The 15,405-nt window shown below is 39.0% G+C and overlaps 1 protein-coding gene across 1 annotated transcript; it reads left to right on the top strand.

Annotated features, from left to right (window-relative positions):
* Window positions 1-7,734: 7,734 nt before the first annotated feature.
* On the top strand, window positions 7,735-11,242 carry LOC118713748 (tripartite motif-containing protein 43-like). Its single transcript, XM_036428646.1, has 3 exons — window positions 7,735-8,145; window positions 10,075-10,305; window positions 11,216-11,242. The coding sequence occupies exons 1-3, from the start codon at window positions 7,735-7,737 to the stop codon at window positions 11,240-11,242; spliced, it is 669 nt and encodes a 222-aa protein (XP_036284539.1).
* The last annotated feature ends 4,163 nt before the right edge of the window (window positions 11,243-15,405 follow it).

Genomic DNA, 15,405 nt, shown 5'->3' with positions numbered 1-15,405 from the left:
TCACACATGTCAGAATATCTATCATCAACAAACAACTGGAGAAAAGGGAACCCTGGTGCACTGCTGGTGGGAATGCAGACTGGTGCAGCCACTGTGGAAAACAGTATAGAGTTTCCTCAAAAAATTAAAAATGGCACTCCCATTTGACCCAGTAATCCCACTGCTAGGAATATATCCCAAGAAATCAGAAACACCAATTAGAAAGGATGTATGCACCTCTATGTTCATAGCAGCACAATTTACAATAGCTAAGTTTTGGAAACAACCTAAGTGCCCATCAGTAGATGAGTAGATTAAAAAACTGTGATACATCTACACAATTGAATACTACACTGCTATATACAAAAGAAAGAACTCTTACCATTGACAACAGCTCTGATGGACCTGGAGAGCATTATGAAATTTGAAATAAGCCAGTCAGAGAAAGATAAGTATCACATGATCTCACTCATTTATGAAATATAATGAACATAAACTGATGTACAAAAGTAGATCCTGAGACATATTAACAGAAACATCTAAAATATTGTCAAACCTCAGAGGGAAGGCAGGGGAGGGTGTGTTTGGGGGAGGGGGGGGGAGTAGGAGATCAACCAAAGGACTTTTATGCAAGCATATAAGCATAACCATTGGACACAGACAGTAGGGGGTGAGGGTATGTGCTGGGGGTGAGAGGAGCTGGGGAGATGTCAATGGGGGGAAAGGGAGGCATATGTAACACTTTAAACAATAAATAAATTAAATTAAAAAATATTCTCTAGTTCAGAATTTTTCAACATCATAAATATGGAGATACATCAGAAGATGGTGGCGTAGGTAATTGCTGGTACTAATCACCTCCCAAACGCACCACAATTATAACTAAAATACAGAACAACCATTATTCAGAACAACCAGAAAGCTGGCTAATGGTAAGTCCTACAACTAGAGGAGTTAAGAAAGCCCGTAAGGCTGGTAGGAGGGATGGAGATGCAGAACAGGCTGGTCCAACACCCATTTGTGGCTTGTTTTTAATCAGGAGGGTTATCTCTGCTGCAGAGGTCTCCTTTGAGAAGCAAGGGATCCCAACCACATACCAGACCCCCAGCCCAATTAAAAATGAAAGTGCCTTATAAACTAGTGATTCCATTCTGGGAATATATCTGAAGAAATGCAAAACACTAATTCCAAAGACTATATGCAGCCCTATGTTCATTGCACGTTATTTACAATAGCCAAGATTTGGAAGCCAGCCCAAGTGTCCATCACTAGATGGGTGGATAGAAATGGTGTGGCTTGCCCTAGCTGGTCTGGCTCAGTGGATAGAGTGTCAGCTTGTGAATTGAAGTGTTTTGGTTTCAATTCTAGTCAAAGGGACATACCCGGGTTTCAGGCTTGATCTCCGGTGCGGAGCATGCAGCAGGCAGCCGATCAATGATTCTCTCTCATCACTGATGTTTCTTTCTCTCTCCCTTTCCCTTCCTATCTGAAATCAATAATATATATATTTTTTAAAGAAAAGTGTGGCTCAATTTGTTGGGCTTTGTCATGGGTACCAAGGGATTACAGGTTCTATTCTATTCCAGTCAGGGCACATGCCTAGCTTTTTGGCTTGATCTCCAGTAAAGACCATGTACTGTTCATGTGTCACTCTCATATCTCTCTCTCTCTCTCTCTCCCTCCCCCCCATCCTCTTTCTTTAAAAATCAATTTTTAAAAATCTTAAAAAAACAAAAGCTGTGGTACATTTGGATGGACCTGAAGTGTATTATTTTGTGAAATAAGCCAGTCAAAGAAAGACAAATACCACTTGATTTCACTCACATGTGGACTCTAATGAACAATATAAACTAACAAAGTGGAGACAGACTCTTGGATAGAGAAAACAGACTGGCAGCTGTGGGATGGGAGGGGGTTTAGGGTGAGAAGGGTGAAGGTATTAAGCAAAGAAACAAAAGAAAGACTGGGGACTCAGAGGACTTATGGTGATTGCCAGAGTGAAGGGGGCTGGAGGTGGGTGGAGTTATAAGAAAGTAAAGGGGGGATAAATGGTAATGGAAGGAGACAAGACTTGGGGTGCTTAACACACAACACAATATGCATACAATGTATTAGAAAATCACATACCTGAAACCTACATAATTTTATTAGTTAATGTCACCCAAATAAATTCAATTAAAAAAAAAGAAAACAAAAATTAAGCATAACATTGAATAAGGAATAATATAAAAGAAAGATACAAGCAAATTAGTTACATCCCAGCCACTCATTTCCTAGCAAAATATACACATTTTGATATATACGGAATTACAGATAGGCATTTAAAGAGGATGTCAGAGAAAAACAATAGCCTCTGTGGTATGCTCTTACCTGGTATTGGAAAAATGATGTTATTACAGATTTATTGAAAAAGGGTGGTCAGATTCTTGGGGTCCTTTGCTGAGGTGATGTTTCCTTCTCCACTGTAGCTCTCTTGGAACTGTGTTAATATTCCAACCACAAAATTTTTGTGATCCCCTTTTTTGATTCTAGAAGGCTGCTTCCTTTTCCTAAATGTGTTTTCTCTTCTTAAGAGGATTAGGCTAACACACCCAGTGTTGGTGGTGGGTGTTTCCCAGAGCTCTTGGTGGATAACTGTAGGTGAGCTGAGTGTGAAATGGTAGAGAACCAAGAAACAGTGAATGAATAATCTTTTTCCTAAGGCTGTCCTAAAGGAAACTTTTGACCATTGCTACCAATCTTTCTAATCACAAGCACATGCCCTTCCTTTCCAGCTTTCTCTAGACTTTCTGCGTATCTTTTCATAAAGGTATTTCCTAATTTTCTTAACTATAAACAAACAAACAAAACCACGATGACTTTAAGGTCATTCTTTAAAACAAGAGCATACTTACAGATTTCAGAGCCACCCAAAGGTTACAAGGTTTAGAAGTCTCAAAGACCAATCTGTGTCACGTGACTGGAGTGATGTGCCAAAGTTGTTAAAATATTGCCTTCAAAATGACAAAAGCTGCCCTAGCTGGTTTGGGTCAGTGAATAGAGCTTCTTCCTGAGGTTTGATTTCAGCCAAAGGCACCTATCTTGGTTGCAGGCTCCTCCCCAGCCTTGGTCCTGGTCTGGGCTCCTGCAGGAGGCAACCAATCGATGTGTTTCTCTCACATCAATATTTCTCTCATTCTTTCTCATTTTCACTCATTCTATGAAATCAATTGAAAAATATGCTCAGGTGAGGATTAAAAAAAAATAATAATAACAGCCTCCCATGTAAAACCCAGTAAGTCCTCGAAGTGTCTACAGTTCCCAGTTCAATTCCTGGCCAAGGGCACATACCTGGGTTCCAGATTCAATCCTTGGACGTGGTCCCTCTGGGAATGTGCAGAAGGCAGTAGGTATCCAAAGAAGTCTCTAGCTCTCTTCTTGTCTTCCTCCCTCCCTCTCCCCTTAACTTCCTTCCTCTCTCTCCCCCACCCTTATTCCCTCCCTTTCCCCTGCCTTTCCTCCCTCTCTCTCCCCTCCCCTTCCTCCCTCCCTATCCCCAGCCCTTCCACTCTCTCTAAAAATCAATGGAAAAAAATACCTTGGGTGAGGATTAACAACAACAAAAAGACAAAATCCAGTTAATCTGTCAAAGAAAGCACTCTTCCATAACAGATTAAGATTTTTAAAAAAAATAAAAAAATAAAAAAAAACCTCAGGGAACATAATTTCACGTTTTCAAAGACATTTGTTAGAATCGCTAATTGATAAAACAATCCTTTCTATCTTTTAGTAAGTTACAAATAAAAGTCATGCCCAGCAGTATGGTTCAGAGGTTGAGTGTTGTCCCAGGGTGTCTCTAAATTTGACTCCTGTGTTGCAGACTTAATTCCCATTATGGGGCATGTAGGAGGCAGTTGACTGATGTTTCTCATCAATGTTTCTATATCTCTCTCCCTGTCTCTGAAATCAATAAAAACTTATTTAAATTTAAAAAGTAAAATTAAATTAAACCCATGGTGTATAGAAATTTAGATAGAAAGACAGCCTATGAGATCTGGTTTGTTGTAAAATCAGTGATTTCTTGATCAGATTATGTGTATAAAGGTATATTTAGGGAGATTTAAAAATGTGTGAAATTAATTCTATTTAATGTCCTGTGAAATATAATCCTTAGAAAAAGTGGGTGTGGCCTTTAGAGACTCTATAGTAGGGGTGTCGAACTCAATCAGAGAAGGGGCCAAAATCTAAAATCCAGCCTAAATCGCGGGCCGAATGGTTTACTGAACAGTCATAAACTGTCATTGTGATGGAAATGCAGCGGAGTGCAGTGATGACAGCGCGGTGCGGGCCACATTGCAAGGCCTGGCGGGACGGATTTGGCCCGCGGGCCATGTGTTTGACACATGTGCTCTATAGCATCAGCCCTAGACTCTCTAGTTCAGTTCTGCTCAAGAGCATGTGCCTCAGCTGCAGGCTCAGTCCTCCAGACCTGAATATCTCACTGTGATGTTTTTCTCCCTCCCTACCTCTCCCCGATTCTTTTCATTCTCTCTAAAAGTCAATGGGGAAAATGTCCTCAGGTAGGATTAACAAAATGTCCTCAGGTAGGATGAACAAAATGTCTGAAATATAATCCTTATAAGAAATAGGTGTGACCTGTGGAGACACAATAAAAAGACACTCAGGGAGCCCAACACTGAGTCTTCTCCAGAACAGAGTGTCTTGAGAACTCACCTGGTGGGAAGACTTCTGGAAGAGACTGCCACCACACAGAAAGTCTTGAACCCTGAGCTGACCTCTTCCTATTTTTCCTGCTACGGAAAGCCCTGGAGACCCTGGATCTGCTCCTTAGGCCATATTGGGGTTTCTATAACTTTCCTAAAGAACAACAAAAGAATTCCTAATTTCAATTAATCACCAAACTAAGTTTGTTTCTATCAAGTAACGTCATTTGCCATCTTAGTGAAAATTATTCCATGTTTGTTTGGCATCCTGTTTTGATGAATTCATCCTGTATTGGAATGAATATTAACTTTTGTTATCTCATATATTCCTTACTTGTTCCTATGGTTCGTAAGGATTTAGAAAGTAGTGCCCAGGTATCTTGTGGATTAATACATGGCATAGATTTAAAAACATGTTTTAGGAATGTTTGATTCTATATGCATTACACATTACAGTCTCCTCTGTATACAGTGAGAGGTATAAGTTACAAGACATATAACTAGATAACACATTCAGTGATTTAAGGAGATTATTGTTTTAAAGTTAAATAAATGTTTGAAGAAACATGAGTTTTCTGACTTACATTTTAAAGAATGTAGGTCATGATTGGGCCTGCAGAAAGTGACACTGAGCATATAAGAAATATGAGGAGTTTGGGGGCCATCTATATAACTAATAAGGACATGAGGACCCAGTTTTAAGTGAAATGCATTTTTAAAAGTATGCTTTAATGTTTGGTACTGATTATTATTATTTTAAATATGTTTTTATTGATTTCAAATAGGAAGAGAGAGTGAGAAAGAGATAGAAATATCAATGATGAGAGGGAATGCCTCCTGCACACCCTCTACTGGAGATCAAGTTCACAACCTGAGCATGTGCCCTTGACCAGAATTGAACCTGGGATCCTTTAGTCAACAGGCCAAGGCTCTTACCTACTGATCCAATCAAGCTAGGGCAGTGCTGATTATTATTAGTAGTAGCAGGGAAAATGGCAAAAGTGTTAGCCTCCATTCAGCAACCTCGGTTCTTGAGTTCTGGCTAAGAGAAGAATTCAGAGGCAAGATTAAACTATATTGCCGAAACCGGTTTGGCTCAGTGGATAGAGAGTCAGCCTGCGGACTGAAAGGTCCCAGGTTCGATTCTGGTCAAGGGCATGTACCTTGGTTGCGGGCACATCCCCAGTAGGGGGTGTGCAAGAGGCAGCTGATCAATGATTCTCTCTCATAGATGTTTCTAACTCTCTATCCCTCTCTCGTCCTCTCTGTAAAATATCAATAAAATATATATTTTTTAAAAAAGATTTAAGCTATAAGAGAAAGTTTATTTAGAAATTCACAGTGGTAGACAAAATGAACCATAAAAGAATTGGGCTCAGAAAACATATTACTTCAAAAAAAGAAAAGAAGAGTCCTTTGACATTAGTGGGGAGGGTTGGGGGAGGCACCTTGAGAAATGAAAGAGGGGTAGAGGTTTGGGCTTACTCCAAAAGGGGAAGGTGAAGAGGGGGTTTAGAGAGAAAAAGAAAGAGCAGTCTCTGGGGAAAAAAGGGGGTGGAGAAAGGCCATGCTGTGCTCCATAAAGAGATCTATGCTGGGTCCTCCATCTTGAGGGTTTTTATTATATTTTTTGCTAATCCTCCCTCAAGGATATTTTTTCCACTTGTTTGATTGATTGATTGATTGATTGATTTGAGGCCTGATGCACGAAACTGCATACAATGCTACGCCTTCCTTCCCCCAGCACCCAGGACCCAGGCATCCTTCTGGTTGCTGGCAGGCACCTGAAACCTGCGCTTCCCTCTCAGCCCGGCTTCATCCAGAGGAGAGAAGGATGTTTGGAAGAACGTCCAGTTTAATTAGCATATTAAGCTTTTATTATTGTAGATTTTTATATTGATGGAGAGAGAGAAACATCAATGGGAAAGAGACACATAAAGAGACACAGCTGAAACCAAGATGTCATCTCTAGGGCTTAATGCTTAACGGAGCGGTGGAACAAGGGCTTGTAGTTTCTGCCCCATTGCTGGGCACCCAGGGTTCTCACCCTGGTGACCCTATGTAACTGGTCCATGGGTCCGCTCTTCTCATGCCTATCCACCTACTACAATTATGATTACATCCATAATCATATCACACATAGTGCTTGATAATCATTATTGAAGACTTCAAATAAAACAATTATCTCTTTAATTTTTTGTTTCTTAGATTAATAGATATGGCTAATAAAGAGAAGAGGGTTAATAAAGCACACTGGAATTATCATGTGAGTAGAGTCTGTGAAATTCTGATGATTTTGACAATGTTTTGTTTCCTCTTCATTACTCTTAAGGTATTCACATATTGTTTTGTATAAATCAAAAGAGTTTCCAGGCCAGTGTGGTTCAGTTGGTTAAGTAGAGCAACATCCCAAGCACTTGGAAATCTCCAATTTCATTCCTGGCCAGGACATATACCCAGGTTGTAAACTCAATCCACATTGGGACATGTGCAGAAGGCAACCAGTCAGTGCTTCTCTCTCTCTCTCATTCTCTCTCTGAAACCACTTTTTTAAGCACACGTAACAAAAGAAAATATATTAGTTGGATTCCATCAAATGTGTTGGGATGTGGATTCTGAATGAGATGAAAAATCACAACCAAAATGCCTGACAATTACATAATAATGAAAATTTAGGTAAAATACCTTGAGCTAAATCAATGACTGTCATTGAGTGTTAAATAAAATATTAGAGCATGCAGGACCCAGAACCTGGAATTATAAATTATTCAAAATACCTGAAACTGAAACTATTTGGAGAAAATAAGAACTCAGCAAATTGAGGTTCTTTCTTAAGCAGAAGAAAAGGGTGCAGGAGGCGGTTAGAAATCCAAGAATAGTTTCTACAGGTTGTTGGAGCCTTCCAGTGTCTGCTTTCTGTTTGTGTCACGTGCCTATCAAGCTTTACTCTGCCCTGGGCACAGTTATTGAGTCACAACCTGAGTCACATTTTGCTTAGATCTTTATATCCCCGGGGCAGAAGAACAACTCCTGATTTTCTTCTCTCGGAAAAATGGACTCGGACATCCCAGAAAACTTCCAGAAAGAACTCACGTGTGCCATCTGCCTGAATTACTTTACAGACCCAGTCACTGTGGGCTGTGGGCACAGCTTCTGTTGTTCCTGTCTCTATGTATCCTGGGATAAAGAAGAAAGCCGTCCCTGTTGTCCTGTGTGCAGGGAACCATCGGAGCAGAACAATTTCAAAACCAATGTTATCCTGAAAAATCTGGCGTCCATGGCCAGAAAAGCCAGTTTGCAGCAATTCCTGAGCTCTGAGGATAACAGATGCGGGCTGCACCAGGAGACAAGGCAGATCTTCTGTGAAGACGACAGGAGCCTGCTCTGTTTGCACTGCTCCAGCTCTCAGGAACACGAGGCCCACAGACACTGCTCCGTGGGAGAGGCTGCTGAGGAACTCAGGGTGAGTGGTGCCCCTCAGAGCTCTTTGAATGCTGGCGGAGAGTACAGCAAAGAGATGAGGATTCTATCTTCTCCTTTTTAAGTGTATTGATACATACTATTGTACTTAAGAACCATTAATGAAGCTGTGAGGAAATGCACTGGTTTACCTGTCTTCATGGACATTGCATTTAATGGGAGAGTAATTAATTAAGGATCATCATTACTTTGATGATGCAGCATTGTACTCTAGGCACTGGAAAACTTTCATGGAAGATTCAGTGGTGTGAAAACTATAAATATAGGAAGGATTTCCAGTGGAGACTATATTTGCTAACACTGATAAAGATGTCAGAGAAAATACAGAGGAATTTGGACCAGAAAAGTATCACTAGCTTCAAATTCTGACCAACTGAGAAGTAGTTGTGCTATGTAAAATCTTGATCAGTTTCTCTAGACAAATTTCTATATTCTATTGGGTGGTTCTTCAATCTAAAACCTAAAATGTATCATTAGTGAGGGCAAATAGGAAAAAATCATGATCCTTCTCTAACGTACTTTTGTCTAATATCCCTTGATTAATGCCTTCATTTATTATCTGAAACCTAAATGTATTTGCTTCTCTGGTGCTAAAATTTATTTTATTTTATTTTATTTTATTTTATTTTATTTTATTTTATTTTACAGAGAAAGCTCTCTAACCAAATGAGATCTTTATGGGAAAAGATTCAAGAAATTAAAAAAACTCTCAGTAAAGACGGCAGAATACCTGTCTTTTGGATGGTAAGTATGAGACTGCATTTCCCTGTGAATCAGGTTGGCATAGACATGACAGGAAAAGACCTGAGAACAGTGATTTAAAGTGTGTACCTTCATGGTAAGAATTGAGAATGCAAGAGCTAGACAATGATATTGCTTTAAGTAGAAGAAAATATAACATGTTAAATTAAAAGAAAAATGAGGAAAAGAAGTAAAGAATAGAAGGAACTAAGACTGGAGAGAAAGTGTGAATCCATACCTTTTGGGAGAGAATGCACAATGGAATGATTATAGTTCTTTAGGAACTAATATAGGAGCCTGTGGTCTTAGATGGAGGACAGTAGCCCATCCATAGAGAAAAGGGCGACAAAGAAAAGGTCCCGGAGGATGGATGTCAGTGTGAGGGCAGGTGGTGAGGATTTCAGGGAGGTCTTTTCTAATGGCTTCAAACCTACGGGGAAAGAAGAGGGTGGGGAAAGGCAATGATGTGCTCCATAAAGAGCTATGCTGAGTTCTCATGCAGAAGAGTAGGGAGGTTTTGTCACCAGAGATGAATTTAGTGATGCAGAGCCAGAATGTTGCATGTTGTCACCATAAACGTCCATAGCTGGCTTGCAGTCTTGAGAAAAAGAATACAGTATAAAAGAAATTCTTAATGAGAAGCTTTTCTCCAGTTCTTTCAGGCACTCATGAAGTGGAAGGAGGTGTTTTTTTGTTTGTTTTTTTGTTGTTGTTTGTTTGTTTTTTTAAACGTGTCTTTGCTTTTAAAAAAAATATATATATTTTATTGATTTTGTACAGAGAGGAAGGGAGAGAGATAGAGAGTTAGAAACATCGATATGAGTCATCAATCAGCTGTCTCTTGCACAGCCCTTACTGGGGATATGCCTGCAACCAAGGTACATGCCCTTGACCTGAATCGAACCCAGGGCCCTTCAGCCCCCAAGCCAACACTCTATCCATTGAGCCAAACCAGTTTTGAGGAAAGGAGTCGTTTTGAGGAAAGTGTAGGATTAAGGCTGTTTGCATAGCTTATAAGAATAAAACATAAATGAAGGAAAGAGGAATGACCTGAATTTAGGGTGGTGAAACTTATTGGTAGAGAACAGCATCAGTGAATGAGATGCTGTTTACGTGGTGGAGGGTAAGGTCAGCCCTTGTAATGTGATCTAGGAGATCTATCTCTCTGCAGGCTTATCTCTACGGACGCCAAGATGAAACCAGGGCTTTTTATGAGGCACTCCAACTGGTTCTACAAGAAGAAGACAAAAAAAATTTAGAGAGACTTATTGAGGAAGGGTCAAAGTTGTCTGAGCAACTGAAGAAATATCAAGCTGAAATGATTGAAAAGAGCATAAACCTAAGAGCAATGTATGATGAGCTCATGGGCATGTGTCTGAAACCAGATGAAGAGATGCTCAAGGTAGGAACTGAGCATGTGCCTGGGAATTTTTTATATTATCAGAAGATTTTGCTTTCCCTCATTTATTTGGTATCAGAGATTGATGTCTTCATCTCCTGAATCTATGGTAGAGAGGGTCTCCCTATTGGGAATGATATAGATAAGCTGTTATTCCCCCCCACCTAATTGTAAATTAAGTGTTATGGAACTGTGATTTTGAAAATTCCCTATGAAATATATTCCTTCTTAAAAATCTTTTATTTCTTGCATTACTAAACAGAAGATAAAAAACTTATCCAAGTACTTTTAATTTTGATCTGCAAGTGGGCAATATAGAGACCTTTGGCCAAAGCTCCTATATCTTTGCTCCTATTGTTGTGATACCATTACCATTGGTTTGAGATCAAGCCGTAGGAAAGACCCTAATGCAGAAAGCTGAGAATAAGAGTAATTAGTCACTATTCTTGTGTTCTCTTTTTTCATACTCAGTGTTCTGGATTCATCAAGAACACAAAAATCGACCAAAAGGATAGTTGCCAGAATTTGGGGGGCTGAAAAGGGGATGGGAAGACAGTACAAAATATTGTGATAGGTTCCCAACGTAACAATTAATTACTAGGATTAGTGGGAGTGATCACTCTATAAGATACAAAAATATTGACTTGCTATATTGTACACCTGAAATTAATATAACCTATATAAGAATACCAACTGTATTTAAATAAAAAGATTTTAAGTATTTGAAAAAGAATTTAGATTCTGACAAAATGTTGTGTCAGTATGATCTTTAGGGAAGAAAAGAAACTGAATTTATAAGACAGTTTGCAGGTGGTGCGATTAGTATTTTTCTGAACTCCCCCAAACCCAAAGTCTGGTTGGTAAAATAACCTATTTCTGAAGAATTCTAAGCTTCTCTTTTCTTTCTTTACAGGAACTAGAAGACAAACTAAGAAGGTGATTTGGGGTTTCAATGTTAACTAGGGCTCATTAGGGATGTGAAAGATTACAACTACCTCTCACATAGTGAAGACATAATTTCTCAGATTATTCTCAATTATTTGTGTGTGCATCTACTTATGCATGTTTTGCAGAATAGGACTTCCTGTACTTTTGACCAGAAGTTAGTATTTTCCCTTCGGTGGCTGAGGGAGTATGTGTCATTAGACTCAATGAGGACTTTTCATATAGACTGATCATTTATGGTTTAATATTTCAAAGTCAATAGGAACTGAAATTGCAAAGTCTAGATTTAGTCTAGATTTTCCCAGAATTAGGTAAGACAGACAAGCACCTCTGAGAAATGGGACTGGTAGCAGGCAAAGAAAAAAGAAAAGTTAGAGATTCCCTAAGATTGGCCCAATTCTATACCATCATTGTGAACAAAAGGATTTTGATGAATGTTCAGCTGAATGGTGATGCCACCAGCAGGATTAACTGCCTCTTCCTCCTGACAGGAGTGAGCAGGTGCAGCTGGACATGCCTCAGCCTCTGAAGCCAGAACTCACTGCAAGTCCCATCACTGGACTGATGGACAGGCTCAACCCCTTCCGAGGTGAAAGTTACCCAATGGGGGACCACCTGGCAGGGTCCTTCAGTTGGGAAATGTTGTGGGTGACCTTTTCCTCTGTCTTAAACTTTACCTTGCACAAGAAAATAGTCTTCAAAGTGGCATGTATAGTCCTATGTAGTTATGGGGTCACTATAATATAGGAAAATGATAGGTGTGACTCATGCCTTATCAATAACTTGTAAATTTGATGTTACTTATATGATGATAAAAAAAATACATGCACCAAAAAGGATCCCACTGACTCCTAGAAATATATCATATAAAATGTCAATTGTTGATTGATCCATAGAAAACTGGATATCAGTTCAAGGTATTACAAATAACTGCAGTGAATTAGATTTCTAAAATATTTCCTTAAATAATTATAGTAATTAGATATATAATGTGGGTTTCAAATGATATAATATGAATTAATCACTATTGTGTAAAAAGCTAGTTGTAGAAACCAAGAATTTATGAATATGAGAATAAAATAATTTGGTGGTCAATGAGCCTACTCGTAGAGCTTAACATTAAACCTATACCTTGGAGTTTAATCTATAAGAAAGAAAGATTAAGCTTTTAGGTGGAAACATTTATCAAAGATTAAGCTTTTAGGTGGAACCATTTCCTATCCTTCATAGGAAATCATACCTAAGATGGCCTTTATGTTTCTTCTTCTTCTTCTTTTTTTTTAAAGAATAATAACTCTGTATTTTGAAATGTATCTAAATTTTTTAAAATATATTTTATTGATTTTGTACAGAGAGGAAGGGAGAGAGATAGAGAGTTAGAAACATTGATAAGAGAGAGTCATCGATCAGCTGCTTCTTGCACAGCCCCTACTGGGGATATGCCCGCAACCAAGGTACATGCCCTTGACCGGAATTGAACCCGGGACACTTCAATCCCCAAGCCAACGCTCTATCCATTGAGCCAAACCGGTCTCGGCTATGTTTCTTCTTTAATGCCAACTTGCTTACGTATAGCACCATATTCTGAGCAAGTCATCTCCATTTATTTAAAATAAAATTATTTTTCTCCTCAAGAAGGAGTGGGAGAGGTAAGATTTATTGTTATGGACTTGGTAGCAATGCCCAGGTGTCCAGCTTATAAAAAGTAACCAGCCAGAAGTAGATATGACCTTCTTCACTTTTATGATAGCCTAGTTCTAGGTCTTGGATATTTCTTTCATTTTGTGTGGGGTTTTTTTTTTTTGCTTTTTTTTGGGTGTGTGTGTGTGTGTGTGTGTGTTTAGGAGATTTGTTGGAATCATTTGAATCTGATATTTTCCATATTTTCCATTCAAACTTAGTGTTGAATTTTTTTTTTTTTTTTTTTTTTTTTTTTTTTTTTTTTGTGAGACACTAAGGTGTCCCATTCTCTCATGGACAATTTTATTTTCAACATTGATTTGTTGTTGTTTTCTTAATCCTCACCCAAGGATATTCTTTTCATTGATTTTCAGAGGAGCATGGAAGGGAGGGAGGAGGGAGAAAGAGACAGACCAAGAAAAACAGACAATAGAGACACATGTGGAATGATTGTCTCCCACATGCACTCCCACAATGGCAGAGATGAACCTGCAACCAGAGTACATGCCCATGGTCAGGAATCAAACACTACAAAATTTAGTCCATGGGCTGATGTTCTTATCACTGAGAAAAACTGTCGAGGGCTTAACATTGATTTTGACTGGAATATTCTCCTTTCTTCACAGTGCAAGTTTCCTTCACTGGTGAAATAACCCCTGAGAATATACGGTTGTTTGATGACGTGAGAAGTCTGAGGTTTATGGGTGATGGTCTACATGTATCTCTGGATCCTGGAACATCTAACTCTTTTGCTGCATGGGGAAACCGTGTCTTCAAGTCTGGCAAGCATTATTGGGAGGTGTATGTGGACAAGTCTTGGGACTGGGCTGTAGGGGTACGTAAGGAACCCTGGATGGAGACCAATGGCACATTGACTGAATGTGAGGACACCTTTCTTCTTATACATGTGAAGGAGGATAATCATACGGCTCTCTGGAGCACTGCCCCGATGGCTCGTCAATACATACAGAAACCTCTGTCCAGGGTCGGTGTGTTCCTTGATGTTGACAATAGAACTGTAAGTTTTGTGGATGTTGCGAGGTGTTCTCTCATTAAGCATTCCCTCATTAGGCGTTCCCCATTTCAGGATTATGTAGGTGACCTGTGTAATAACAGTTTCAGACCTTACATTTCACTGGCAACTCATGAGTAGGGCTAAATTATGAACCTGCTTATGTGATTGGGATGTCTGATCTGAGGAAGCCCTTTTTAGTTGAAGCCTATTAATGATACATTATTGTCTTTTATTCTTCTTCTACTTTAATGTAAACTCTTTGTATTCAGAATAAAGATAAGGTGAAATGTAAAATTGTGTTAATTTTCTTTTTTTGTCATTAAAATCATGCTTTATGGCTTTTTATCAAGAATATATGTACAGTAGTATTTTGCCTCTTTTATGAACTTGCTGGAGTCACCAAAATATTTATCATTATGCAATTACTATTCTTGGTTTGAATCTAGGAATGCAGGATTTTTACATACTGGATATGCCTGGTTATCTACATGCCATGTCAGTCTGCAACTTTTTCTCCTTGGTCTGGTCACTGCTGCAAGTTTACTTACCCTCAGGGGGGAAAGTGAGCTGACAAGGAAGTTTCTGCTGACTAGGATAGGCCTTCATTTTAGTGAACCTAGAATAGCTTGAATAACTTGTCCTTTTTTCCCCCCTCAACAATAGAATGCATTAGTTAGGGCATCAGGGGCACTTAGCAAATCTTTGGAAGGATACATTAGTAAGTTACCTTACTTGAAAGGAGTTTTGCTATAAATTTTCAGGATTTAAAGTTAATCTGAAAAACTGATTTTAAAAACAGAGTTTAAACCCCATTGATTTTTCCCTTCTGTGATAAAATGGTATTTCTATGTGTGAGACAGCCACTATAGAATCTCTATTATGATAGAGACTAGGTGTGTGTGTGTGTGTGTGTGTTACAATCTGAGTAGTCATACATCATTGTAAATTCAGCAGTCCTTGGTGGTCTAGTGGTTAGGATTCGGCACTCTCACATCATTGTAAATTCAGTTAGCATCATCACCTGGGCCATGAGTGGTGGAATGGAAGACAGAAGACCAAAATGCACACATAAGCTACCTCCTATCTCTCCCCACAAATCGGTTGTTGTTTGAATTGTTCTTGTCCCACAATAAATAGCAAATTCACCACTGCATTTCCTGAATATATTGTTAGAAATTAATCAACGATGATTAGCTAAATCAAGGTAATTTTTTAGACTTAAAAAAAAAAGACTCAAATTTAGCAGACGAAGAGCTTACATTTATGGAACTCAACGTGTGATTTTCCTGTAAATGTGCTTCCTGTATTTTACATATGGAGCCATAATCCAATATTTCTGATAAAGAAACTAAGTCAGGCCGAAACTGGTTTGACTCGGTGGATAGAGCATCACCCTGCAGACTGAAAGGTCCCAGGTTCGATTCCGGTCAAGGGCATGTACCTTGGTTGCAGGCACATCCCCA

Source organism: Pipistrellus kuhlii, unplaced genomic scaffold (assembly GCF_014108245.1).
Source record: "Pipistrellus kuhlii isolate mPipKuh1 unplaced genomic scaffold, mPipKuh1.p scaffold_m20_p_9, whole genome shotgun sequence".
Lineage (NCBI taxonomy): Eukaryota > Metazoa > Chordata > Mammalia > Chiroptera > Vespertilionidae > Pipistrellus > Pipistrellus kuhlii.
This window is presented reverse-complemented; position numbering and strand designations above follow the sequence as displayed.

Excerpts from the sequence above, each read along its gene's own strand:
- LOC118713748 (XM_036428646.1), top strand. The coding sequence starts at position 7,735 with ATGGACTCGGACATCCCAGAAAACTTCCAGAAAGAACTCACGTGTGCC. Across the intron at positions 8,146-10,074 it reads AGGCTGCTGAGGAACTCAGG|GCTTATCTCTACGGACGCCA; the intron begins GTGAGTGGTGCC and ends ATCTCTCTGCAG. Across the intron at positions 10,306-11,215 it reads CAGATGAAGAGATGCTCAAG|GAACTAGAAGACAAACTAAG; the intron begins GTAGGAACTGAG and ends CTTTCTTTACAG.